Genomic DNA, 13,645 nt, shown 5'->3' on the forward strand with positions numbered 1-13,645 from the left:
ATATTTTTCTCTTCAGTCTAGAAAAAAGTACACTTGGAAGATATGCATATATGAACATATATATATATTGCAAAAACAAATTCCAATTAGTTTGTGTTTTGGGAATTATGACAAAGATGGTTGGCATGCAAAACCGCAGATAAGGAACCATCTTTCCATTTTCGAAGGCTCTCCTACACTTCATTCTGTATCCCGGGTGCCTAATGCAGTGTGAACTTCTGTTAATATACTGTGACTACTCTAGGTTAGTTAACCGCTTGATTCCGTGGCCGTGGACTTGATTGGTTTCCTGCTAAGGCTTCCCTTGTGGATTGTGTACAGAAGTCCTCTGCTGATTTTGTACATTTTGTGAAACTAGTGTTGCTCAGAAAACTAGCAAACGGCGTAACTCCAGAGGATGCTTGGCCTCACCTGCTCTTTCGCATCGTACTGGGAGGACTACAGCGACCCTAGCTGTATGTCTGAAGCAGAACGCTGCTGCTGCTGCCGCCCGCCGCCACTGCTGCTGCTGCTGCTGCTGCTGCTGTTGTTTGGGGGCTCTGAGGTGACGATGCCTTCAGGCTGTTTCACCAACCATTTGGTGGGATACTGGGACATCCCCCTGTGCACACCCCCCCACCCCACCCCCACAACAGCTGGATGAGTGAGCCCCGGTGTGCAGTCCTTGCATGTTCATAGGGAATTCTGGTTGGAAATTCTATTCTTCTTCCAAGTAGCCAAAACCTGTTTCTGGAAACTTATACTCCCCAGGTATTTTCTCGTGGGGACTTGCATGCAGCATTGAAGTCTTGGAATTTTCTTACTCTTTTTTTTTTTTTTTTCTTACTTTCTGTGGCTGCTGTGGTGGTGTGGGTGGGTGTAGATATTGTAGACCAGCTTTTCCTACCTCCCCCACCTCTCTTAAGGATTTACACGTGCTTCGTAAATATTTCTGAACTGCAAAAAAAAAAAAAAAAAAAAAAAAAAAAAAAAAATCTTTCTCTTCTGCTCCAATTATGAAAATTGAAACTGCAAGCAAAAGAGATGAACTGTTGATCATTAGAGAATATTACACTTAGGATCAGGAATTCTCACAGAGGTGCTATTGCCTGGCCTGCCATAAGAAGAGCTTACTTTAAGTCCCCACTTATGTTGGCTTTCCTTTCTAATTTGTTTATTTTTGCAGAATTAAAAAAAAAAAAACCCACAGTCATCGGAGCACCGCTTTCAGTGAGTCTGTACATAGAAATCCTTGTCTGTGGATTTCTGTCTAAATGGGGCCTGGTATCATCTTAGCAGTCGTATTGTTTGCTGCAATGGGAGCTTCCCAGGGAAATTAGAGCAGTTAATTTAATATCATGAAACATTTTGGGGCTTCTCAGCTTATTCAGAGACCAAGGAGTGCAAATCAAATTAAGTATTCAGTATAAAGGACAGGACAATGAAAGTTACTTCCCAAAAGAAAAAAGCAGCTTTTCCTCTTCCATCTACTGCCTTCCTAGACTTCCTAGGAAGACTACAGAAATCTCATAGTGTCTCCAGTTCTTTCTGGGGATCTCTACTGCAGGGGGCTGGGGGTGGGTTCTGTATTCCAGGGAACCAGGAGGTGCTAAGCTCTGTATGGGCTCAAAGGGAAATAATACTTAGACCTGCTCTCTTATCATAGAAAGGACCACAGGGCATCAGCCAGGGCCGTATGGCTCATAGCTTAGCACTTCTTATCATGGGCCTGTGCTAAGCTCCAGTGGATGCTGCTCAGCAGCAGGGAGAAATACGCTTCTCACCGCCCAAGAAGAACAGGGGCAGAGCCAGGCATGCTCAGTTGCTGGGCTCTTTCTGCTCATATTTCCAAAGTTCTTTTTGCCCATGCCCCCTGAGTAATGGTGTGCTTGGCATGGAGTATGCAATGAGCTTCTCTCATTCCCCTTTAAGAGAATCTTTGAATGAATCTTTTCAAAGGCATGATACAGACCTTTGACCCTGTGAGAGCTTAGAATACACATCAGCAGCCTCCAGCATACTGGACTCTCAGAAACAAACTGCTAAACCAAATGCTTTGGCTTCAGCTACCAGAAGGTTCTGTTTGTTTATTAGGCCTCTATTCCAACGCCGACAAAGAATTGCCGGGCTTGCAATTTTTGCCTCCCACCCCCACCCTACCCCCACCTTGTGTGCTTTGAGGCTTTGATTTCTCTGAGTTGTTATTTTGGAAAGAGAAAGCAGTCTAGGGATGGTGAGATGGTTCACTGGGTAAAGATGCTTGCCACCAAGCCTGATGACCCGAGTTTAGTCCCTGAAGCCCATGTTGTACTCAAGTTGTCCTCTGACCTCCACACTGCCTCCCTCGGATAAACAAACAAACAAATGCGAAAGAAAAGATGTCCATCTGAACTTAGCACCTTCTCATTTTGTCTGTGGACCCAGTGTTTGCATGAAACAACAGGAGTGACCACAGACTGTTAATGGGGCTTCTTGTGACTCCTCTCCTGCTCAAGGGCATTAAGCTGTACCAGCAGGGAGGTGGAGTCTGGGGTTTCCATTTGCCCAACAACCCTTTGCAGGCCAAGCACCTTTATAACAGCACATCTTGAGCCTGGTCCATTGGCTAGCAAGGATAGCTGGGACACAGGGCCTGTTTGTTTTATACATTGGTTAGAATGAAAGGAAACCATCTCTGTTCTAATAAACATCTACTGGGCAAGCACACTTACGCATAAATATTTTAATCTTTGATACATTCCGTATGTGCTAAAGTAAGGGATGAAATACACCCGCAGAGATGCTTATATTATGTCTCAGTTTTCCCTCTTATGAATAAACAAATAGGTGTCAATTTGCGCCTCCCACTGAAAGTGCTTAAACACACAATTGATAATGTATCTGACCACTCTGATTTTGTCTTAAATGATCAGGGTCCTCTTGTCCCCACCATTTCAGGACCTGGGCTTCGGGACGCTGATACAGCACTGAGTACAGATTTTTAATAAATCATTTTAGCCCTCCCCAGCTCCCTCCATACTTTTAATTCTCTTTCTATCGCTCAGTGGTGGGATTTTTCTTCCCTCTTATTCCTGTAACTTTCTTTTTATTTATTTTTTTTTTCTTTTGAAGATTTCATTTTATCCCCCATGGGGGGAAAAATTCTGTATACTTAGAACTCCTCTTTGGTTACAGATGCTCTCAAAAAGAAAAGGAGTGGATAACACTTTACAAATCCCTTCACCTGTGGCATGCTGTAATTGCAAGGACCTCTCTGAGATGCATGCACTTGAGCGGGTCCATTTCCACACATCATATTCCAGTCTGATGATTTAGATATGTTTCCACTTAGGCTGCTGGTGCGGGTGTTGTTGTTGTTGTTGTTGTTGTTGTTGTTGTTGAATTCAGCAAGTTCGGCAAACAGTTTCTTGGAGCCCAAAGCTAGCCCCGCCAAGTTTCTGCTTGGTAAAGTTTGGTGGCCTTGACGTAGAGCGGATGTTGTTGATTCATCGGCCTTTAAACTGATGATAAATCTGGAAGCTGGGCAGCAAGACTAGACTGCCCTGACAGAACCACTGCCCAGAAAGTGGCTGTCCAAGACAGATCGGGGGTGGGGGGGGGGGGGGGCGGGAATCAGCAAAATCGTGCAAAGAGCAGCTCCAGAGAGATCAGGGACCGAAGAACCCTATAAGTCTGAGAACACCGTTAGCCAGCTCTTGAAACACTAGCTGTAGAACTGGTCAACCTCAAGGGTGCTTCTGCTTTCTGAGACCAGTATCTTGGTTACTTACAATTCTGGGCATTATTTACTTTAAATTTGCGCCATGGTGACTGTCTATCTGGGTGATGCCATTTCATAATATTGTGCAGGACCTGACACAGCACAAGAACACAGGAACTCACATATGATCTTTTGGGGGAGAGAGAGAGAGAGAGAGAGAGAGAGAGAGAGAGAGGAAGAAGAGGAGGAGGCGGAAGAGGAAGAGGAAGAGGAGGAAGAAGAGGAGGAGGAGGAGGGAAAAGAATGCCTTTTGTGAGAGTTACCAAATGTTAGTTTGATGGTGTTTTGTTGAGAACTGATTTGAGATTTATTAATGGAAACCACAAATCAAAATACCAGCTGTAGGAAATGAACAACCTGAAAAAGGCTCATTTTGTTCGTTTCATGTGAGTGTCCATGGAAAGAGTTTTAAGAACAACCACACTTTCAGCCTCACCCAACCCTGGTGTCCTCTGCAAAGGACAGTAGATTGTCGGTTGTTACTAGCCGTTTCCTGTACAAGATTGTTTTCTGTCTTTTGCTGTTTTAGCAATTAAATGAATTATATATAGTCTAAGTTGAGTGTGGTTGTGATAAATACTGTGATTTACTTACTTATCAAATAATATACATTTTTGGCTCAGAAAAAAAATGGTGTCTGTATATTACTTCTCGACTAAAATTCCCCCAGCCCTCAACTGGAATGTATGCTAGTCAAGGCATCTTTTAGAAAGATGTTATTTTCCTGCACTTAGGATGGGAAAGGGAAATTAAAAAGGAATCCTAAAGTAGGTGCATTTAATTCTCCCCAATTTAAGTGTAAGTGGTGCATCTTTTAGGCAATAATGATATTCCCTTTTCTCCTCCATCACAAACACTTCCACCAATGAATTTCTTTAATGTTGATGGTGGCTAGTGCAGTTTGAGGGAATCTGTATTTATTCAGAAAATGTTCCCATAGAATGACCTACCAGATGGGCCCCATAACAATGCACAGAGACATCAAACCACCACAGACATTTGGTGCTTAGAATAATAAAAAGACTATAAAATTAGATTAGTTGAGTCTAATTTGGAACCGGTATATTCCCCACGCACCCTCACCGCTCTTGGGCAGATAAAGCCTTGAGATTTAGCGCTGTGTCAAAGCAAAGACTGTAACTTCCAGTAAAAGAGAGACGAGGGAGAGGGGGGGAAAAAGCATTCTGGGAGGTCGCGGAGGGCAGAGCAGTGACCTCCAATGATTTACAGGCCTTTAGCTTAATGAAATTGTTTCAGTGACATGACAGTAAGAGCTCGTAATGGATTGGATGCCCTAATGTAATGAAATTACTCCCTTCTGCCTAAAAAAAATGCGCAATTAATATTTACTGAGACCTGACAGCCTTTGGTGCGCCCGCCTGTGTAGTTCCCTCAGACAGTCAGAGAGAAGAGACGGAGCAGCGGAGCAGCGTGGCAGACAGGCTGGCTCTGCAGGAGCTCCTGGCAGGGACAAGGAGAGCCTGCAAGGGGTGGAGGGACAGGCGCTTGGTGGCCAGGGATGCCGGCAAGCCGCCCAGCCCCTCACCGCTGCCCCTGCTCAGCTTTCATGCTCTCCCTTGCTTTCCCATAGGCAACTGGACAATAACCACATCAGCTGCATTGAAGATGGAGCCTTCCGAGCGCTGCGCGATTTGGAGATCCTGTGAGTTGATTTTGCGATTGCTGCCTTGTGTGTGTAAGAGAGTATGTGCGTTGTGCGGAGAGGAGAGGGGGGGAGCGTGTGTGCAGGGGGCTCCTTGAGGGTGCTTTTCTGGGTCTTCTGCTGCATTGCTATTAAAATCGGGTACCGGGAGATCTCTCCAGCTTACCTTGGCCAAAGTGTTTGCAGGCTGAAAAGTGTGATTTCTCACCTCCCACAAACTGGGGTTCCTCAGTCAAGCTGTTTCTCCCAAGCTCCCGCTGTATTTGTTGGAGCAGATGGCCAGAATAGCCCCCCAGCATCTGTCTGTGTGTTCAGGGAGCCGCTATCTGAATGTGGGCATATAGGGAGACAGGTTACAGGTCTGTGGCCAGTGACAGAGTGGTTACCACAAGAAGGTGAGTCGGAATTAGCCAGAAGCAGGGAGGGACCTTGGCACAGGACAAGGGGAAATGACAGACAAGCCTGGTAAGGTCCAGCTATTTCTACTGTTCCTGGGATCTTATCACAGGCTTAAATTCAAACTTTAAATAGTAACGTTAAAGTGGTGGGGACGAAAAGATGATAGGAAATGCTCCCTCCTTGTAATCCCACCATATATACCGTATGTGTACACACACACACACACACACACACGACCATCTTTGGATTTTTCACTCTCTCTAACTAAAGAAATCTGCTTTCTGGAGAAAAGTCACTAAGGGATCATGTTGGGGTCATTCAACTAAAGTTGGATTGTGTTAGAAAACAGTTTGATTGTTCTCCCCAGCAGCTACACTGCTCACTGCCCTTGTGTGGGGAAGCCTGGAGAGAAAGCAATAAAGCGTAGTAGAACTTAGGTCAGGGGGTGGGTGGTTCCGTCCTTATCCTGCCACTAATTAGCCGTGTGACCTTGGGCAAGTCTCTTTGGCTCTCAGAGCCTCAGTTTTCTCATTCCTAAAATAAAGGAGCTGATTGCTCTAACTTGAGAGTGACTTGCCCTCTCCAAGATCTGCAAAATAATAATAATAAAAATAATAATTACATTGGAACAGTTCTAGTTTCAGGATGATAAAGAGAATAGGGTGAGTTGAGCATCCTGGGGAATTTTTTTTAATTACATAGTCAGAGGTTCGCTGTGTCTGTTTTCATTGGAAGCATGGATGTCCGATAAATGAATGACTATATCAAAACGTCCCTTTGTACATACAGGAAGGTGTATACCTTCCTCCTTTACCTTTCTTTTCACCTGGAAGACACCAACAGTGAGTTAGAAAGATCCCCTCCACCTTGCTAGAGAGAAAGGTGATTCTAGGAGGAATCGCAGGAAACACAGGGGATGCTGATGCTGCAAGCTACTTGAAATCAGTTGCAAGCAGAGGATTCCTGGCATAGAAGAGACAGGACCCACAGACAGGAGAGATCTGATTGTCAGCCCTAAGATGGATGGTCGCTCCTCACCCAAACTCTGACCCTGGAACCGGCAACAATTGCATGTCTGTGGGAGAGTGTGCCAGCTCAGATTTAGCAAGCCAACCAAGACTTCTCTTCCTGGGAAACTGGAATTGAGAAGGGAGGCACGGTTTCCCCTGCCCTCAAAATAGCCTTTGTAGAAAGGTCTGTTCGCAAACTGTCACTTTTCTACTCCCTGCCCAGGGAGAATGAGAAAGATGAAAAAATTCCTTGGGAAGAAGCGAGGAAACAGAAGTCACCGCTGCCACAACACAGCTGCGATGACCTGTCAGCCCCTTAGGTAGCTGACTGCTGCAAGTATTGTCCATGGGAGTCTCTGGGGAAAAGGAGCTTCAAGGATAGACTCGTGTGGGTGGGAAATAGGAAGCCGTGGACTTGGGTCAAGCTTTGTGACCTCTCTGAGTGTGCCTCACCTTTGAGAAGGGACCGCACAGAAGGGACTGTAAACATTATTTTTTCCTGCAGCTCTTTCTCCCTACCCTGCCTTTATCCCAATCAAACTCCTGCCCAAGACATATTTGAACACTCCTCTCTACTCAGATATTTGCTAGGGGGAAAAAGGATACTCAGCTATATCAGGTGTCGCTAAGTTAAGATCTAGAAACCCATGACCAAAATAATAGTAATAGTAATCAAAATAATCCAACTTCCCATCCCTCACCATTGCAAAAAGCCTGCAGGACCTGATTAGTTTATCTTCTTGATTCCAAACAAAGCCAGATCAATAGCTTTGTTTTAAAGATGCTCATTTGGCTTCACGTGGCAGCACTTAAAATTAATCATAATCAGTTTTCCATGTTTTTTTTTTTTTTTTCCAGCAGAGGCACAGGGCTGTGAGACCATCCATCTTAATGGGGAACCATGCCGAAATTGGCTGGAGTTGATATCTCCATTTAAGGGCCCCCTCCTCCCCTCCCCACCCCAGACTTTCCAAACATTGACATTTTATAACATGTCCCTGTGAACAAAAATTAGACACCGTGAGGAATCTTGTCAATGAAACAATGAAGAGGAACTAAGTGGAGGCATTACACATTAATAATTCTTTGCACATATAAAGACTTTCAAGATACAGTAGCCCTAGGTAGGTTAATTTTAGGATTCTGAAAAATAATAACTTGCACGTTACGAAGAGTATCATAGTTCAGATATGCTGTGAAATTACACATTGTGTGGTAGGAAACGAGGAAAAGGGCATGTTTATCTCCTGGAAAGTTGTAGAGATTACTTATCTTAAGAAAAGTCTGGGATGTCCAGCACTCAGAATATTTCATATTCAGTAATGTACTTTTCCCATCCTTCCCATGGGTGGAAATACCATAAATTTTCTATGCTTGAAAAGTTGTTGTATTCATTACATTGAACGTGAACCTGAGAGGGGACTGATGACAGAGCAGATAGTGGTCTGGGGCCAGGATGGGAAGGAGTGGAAGGTACCGCCTTCCTATCCATGTGGGCTGTGTCTGCTGGAAAATGCTCAGCTCACGGTGTAGTCAACAGAGGAAGGCAATGCCACCCGTTGCCTTCCAGTCAACAGAAGCGGGGAGTAAGCAGGAAGTGCAACACAGGTGAAATTTGCTAAGGCTGGCACATCATCCCAGTGAAATGGCCAGAGCTGTGCCTGCCACCACAGACAGCGTGCCCACCATCATAACACTTCCTCCCGCTATATTTGTGTGCTTTCAGCCCCCACAAAAAGCTACAATTGTTCCTGTCACCCTCCTTTTACAGTGGTCCATCTCAGAGAAACCAACTAACTGCTAAACAATAAGCAACCCAGGCTCTGTGGCCACTGGACCCAGTTGCCTCCTTAGCCATGTTAACCAAAGCTTGGGGTACACAGTGAGCTGCTGCAGGGCAGCGTGAAGTGTTCTCCAAGAGCGGTTGGTGCCTCTTGTCAGAGCTTCTGACAAGCTTGCAAAATTGGCCTTGGTGTTCCCTGTACCCAACTAATAGGCCCCTCTAATTGTGAAGTGATTCAAACTTGTGGGGGGGGGAGGAAGTAAAGAGTCTCTCTTTTCAGTTACTAATGTTGTCATTTCATAGGTGACTTAGTCTTGCTTCTGTTGTCTCTAGGACTCAACAGTTTGGGAGCTTTGTTTTACATAAATGCGCGCGCACACACACACACACACACACACACACACACACACACACACACACACACACACTACAGCTTTGATTTTTGTGGCATGTCCAGTTCTTAATCGGGGAGTGCAGGCTTCTGTGAGTCAGGCCTTACCTCGTTATTCCAACGCTGGACTTTTCACTTCCTCCTGTCCTGCACTTTTTGCAGTCCATAAACTTTTCTGTCCACGTAAGTTGTGCTGTGTAGCATCCACATGTGATGACACTGCATCCTCAGCTTCCTGTGGTCAAGATGCTCTGACCTAAGTTTCCAGCCCTCATCAGCTAAGTTGAAGATGCTCAGATGCTTCTCTAGCAGACCAAGACTCTCCCTACCTGGCATGCCTTGGTGAATGAAAAGCCACCTCAGAGACTTTAACTTGTATTTTAAAAATTGAGAGGATGGACAAATAAAACACAGTGAGACAGGGGACCCTCACAGGAGTGGCTCACAAAGTGAAATGCTTGCTTCTCAGCAACCAGGATTTGAGTTTGATTCCCCCAAACTCAGGCTTTTAAAAGCTGGGCCTCGAGGTACCTACTTATCATCCCAGGAGGGGATTGGGGGGCACAGGGACAGAGATAGATGTATCCTGGATGCTACTTTGGAGTGTGCAAGCCAGTCAGAGACCCCCATCTCAAAAACGAAAGATGACTGTAACTTGTGGAATGACACCTGAAGTGTGGTCTGATCTCCACATGTGTGTTGCACACACAGGTATGGCCACATGTACACTAAAAACACATGGTTAATAAAATGTGTAGCTATTTTTAAGTAGTCTATAAGAGATGAAAAAAAAATATTTTAAGATATTGTCTCTGGAGGAAATGTAGCAAGTAAGAATTTCAGTGGATAATTAATGATCAAAAATAATTAAGCAAAACAGCCAGACTACAGGATGCCAGAAAAACATATCCAGGTACCAACTCAATAGCATGGGGATCCTGTGGCTCTATAGAATTGGTGTGTGCAGATTTGAAGGTCTTGTTCCTACGCATTTTACTTGACAATGACCTCACTATAGCCTGGCACTGGCAGGACCTTTCGGTGTCTATAGATTGACCAGCTACTATTCAGACACATTGTCAAATAAATTAATTAATTAATTAATTAATTAATAATAATAATAATAATAATAATAATAATAATGACATGGACAGGAAGGAAAGCCATAGCTCCTAACCTGGTGTACCCAAGGTCAACAGTAAATTTTCTTTAGTAGAGAGATCGGAACCCGGGGGTCCTGGGTCCTTGGCCTGTGCTCTTTGCTTTCCTTGAACTCTGTGTGATACAGCTGCTCACAAGGGACCCCTGGCAGAGTGGGGAATCATCAACTCAGTTTGCCCTTTCAAGATCTACCTACTATTACAGTTTGATAATGTTAAGGAGTTTGGGGGAGGACAAACCTGTCTGTGACCCAATCAAAGGACAATCCAACTTCTGTTCTCTTTCAAACCAGAAGTTGCAGACTAGACCATAAACCATAAACAAAGGAGGTTTTTTTTTTTAATTCTGTAAATATACATACACACATATATATGAGTAATATTTCACATTTTAAAATTGGGATCACTTTCATAAAAATCTAAATTTCCGGCTTCTCTCAACCCCGAGACAACAGCTCTGCACTGCGGTGGTCACCTATGACTGAGGAGCATTCGCCCTTCCGTTCTGCTTTGCCATTCACTCCATCTCCTTTGTGTTTACTGTGAACCCAGGCATCCCCTGTTTCAATCCCCCCTCCCAGGAGGTGTGAATACACTGTGCCAGCAGAGTGCCAGGTGAAGTGCTGCAGGCCAGAGCTTGCCAGAATGTTTCAATGGCTGGACATGCACAGAGAGACCTGAGAAAGAGTCTAGGACTCCCCCAAACTGAACAAGGACACCCTAGAAACAGCCAGGAATGCCCCATGACTCACACCCTCTGAGGTTCCTCTTGGGAGTTACTCTGGCCTCCAAATTCACTTTGGTTTTAAAGCAGTAGCAATCGGGTTCACGCCCCTGAAGATAACTAACTCAAAGGGGTGTGTTGAAGCAGCAACGGTTCGCCAGACTCCTAGTGCAGCCAGGGGAGCGCGACATGGCCAGACATTGTACCCACACAGTGACAGGGAAGGGTAAGTCGGAAGAAGTTCTTTTTCTTGTGTTAGGGGAAGATGGCAAAACTAAATTGACAGTTGTTCTTGATACTCTTCCGGGCTGTGGGTGGTGTGGGGATGGTCAAGGACAGTCCAGTTCAGAAAAACTTGGCGTTCAATGCAAGGGGAGATCTATCCTTCACCTTAACTAAGCTTCCCCATTGGGGTCAACAATAATAATGACATAATGATAATACACAACGCAGCACAGCGATGTGACATGTGAGTTGTTGGCAATACTGTTACATCCTCCACGTGTGAGCATGCGGTAGTTTTGAACACCCATCTTCTTTTTTCTAGCATGTTTCAGACAGCAAGCTAAGACTTTAAAGGGCAGCCTAGTACGTCAGTGTGTGCCATAACTTTACAGGACAGAGTGTATTAATCTAGCTCACCCAGTGAGGAGACGGAGGATCAGTGACTGAGAATAATTTCTCCAGAGCAACACTGGCTGGGTCAAGGGAACTCTTCTTCCAGGGCTTAACTACATTTCTTCAGGAACCCTAAGCCCTTGCACTTAACTGCTCTTCCGCAATACTGTAACTAGAAATCATTCATGTTTCACTCAAATGCTGAAATGCCAGGAACAAGTAAATGCACCAGTGAAGCCAGCGGGCCATTCTCACTGTGGAGAATGCTGCAGGAACCATGTGGTTTTTTGTTTTTTTGTTTTTCCTCCTAGAAAAGCTCATCAATAGGGTCCTCAGATCTACATTTAAACCCAGCTTAGTCATTGTCACATATGGGTCCACAGAACTGCCCAAGGGTTGATTGTGGGGCTGATGGGTATGAGCTGGAAGCCAGTCCACTGTCACCAAACCAGATGAAAGAGGTTCAGTCCTCACTGGACAGTGAGCGCAGCCATAGGCGTCCCTTAAGAGCCGTTGTGTAGATTAAAGGAGATTTCACTAGTGTGTGCCTAACAAATGGTGGGAGGAGGCTCATGAAAACCAAAGCCGGCGGATACTTAGCTTCCTCACGGCCACTCATAGTAGGTAGTCAGCTAAAGTACAAGGTACTAAGTTGAGGTGAGACTAATGAACTAAATGTGCCACAGAATGCTGTCGCATTCTGGCCCACAACAAACTTAAGGCAGTAGCCATCCTAGTATGTTAAAGGTTGAACAACGTGTTTGACAAAAAATAAAAAATAAAATAAAAAAAATTTTTAAACACCCACTTCTCATACTTCCTCCGGTTTTATATTTCTCCAGCCAAATGGTAAGCCTCCCCCCAACCCCCCACTTACTTTTAATAGTGAGCAAAACCAGAGCTGTAGGGGAAATTGGTGCATTCTTATAGATGAGATTCGTTTTCATTCGTTGACAAAATGCTTCACCTGGGTTTTCTCTGGGGCCCTCACATTTGTTTTAACAGTCGTGAGTCGGTGTTTACTCATGACATAGTTTTGAATTTAGAACTGTCATTACTTAATGAAACTCTTCCAATATCCCTGAATATGATTTTTTTGACACTACGCTGTGAATTGTGATGTACCCAGACTATCAGGATTAAATTGCACATTGTGAATTCTCTTCAGCCCTGAGCATGCTAGGACAGGTGCCCCCATGCCAGCACGCATGTGCTGTGTTACACATCCCTGTTCCAGAGTCCCTCAGACTTTACACTCGATGACAGTCAAATGTTTAAAAGAACACCAGCTTAAGAAAAAAGTAAAACTTAATTTGACATCCAAAATAAATTTTACACTTAAAAAGCCCACATTTTCAGTCTTTAAAGAATCTACAATCTGAATGACTTTATCTCCCTGTTAAGTAAAAAGCAGGTTATTTGAAAATGCACTGGTATGTATTCCTGGGTAAAGAGGATGTGCCAAGGTAGCTGGATCGCTCTTTACTCACAAAGAGTTTTTAAGCACATCCTCCTATTAATGCCGGGTTTTGGTGACTGACACTCTGGTGTAAGGTTTGGGCTTCTTTTCGACCTTTGAGCTGTTCTTGTTTCTACTATTTAAAACTAGTAGAGCTAGGCTACAGTTTTTCTACAAGTCCCTCTCATAGGCTCCATAGTGAGTTCCAGCCAACTTGAGCTGCTTAGGAAAGCCCTGTCTCAGGGAGAAAAAAACCAGCAATCCCAACATCTCGGATCCAAGTGATTTTATATAAAAGAATATATTTTCAACCTTCATTGACTCTCTAAAGCCATGACAACACGAGGCATACTCGTGGCTGTAATCGTGTCCAGCAGCTCCATCCAGCAGACCTTCCTGTGGAGGAAATACCTCCACATCTGTAGGATGTACATGGCAGCTATGGCCCGACATGACTCCTGAGCATATGCACCTGAGAATGAACTATTTCATCGTGTCTCCCTTCAGCTAACAGAAATCTAAATTTTCACACTTAGCACCTAGTGCCTGTTGAGGGCAAACTGGAAGTCTGTGGCTGTTTAGACTGGGCGTGCCCTGTGCACTGTTCCAGAGTTCTTTCCAGCCTGAATCTCCAAACTTTCCTTGCCATTGTTGTGTATTAAAACAGCATTTTCTAATGGCAAATCAATTGCTATACTA

At 44.5% G+C, this 13,645-nt stretch overlaps 1 protein-coding gene across 1 annotated transcript in view; it reads left to right on the plus strand.

Annotated features, from left to right (window-relative positions):
- The window catches only part of Slit3 (slit guidance ligand 3), a 588,765-nt gene that overhangs the window by 425,054 nt on the left and 150,066 nt on the right, over nucleotides 1-13,645 (plus strand). Inside the window, exon 6 of the mRNA XM_051168450.1 lies at nucleotides 5,331-5,402. Coding sequence (XP_051024407.1) covers nucleotides 5,331-5,402 — 72 coding nt within the window. The remainder of the gene's footprint in view (nucleotides 1-5,330; nucleotides 5,403-13,645) is intronic.

The sequence above is a fragment of the Acomys russatus genome, chromosome 25 (assembly GCF_903995435.1).
Source record: "Acomys russatus chromosome 25, mAcoRus1.1, whole genome shotgun sequence".
In the NCBI taxonomy this organism is placed as follows: Eukaryota; Metazoa; Chordata; class Mammalia; order Rodentia; family Muridae; genus Acomys; species Acomys russatus.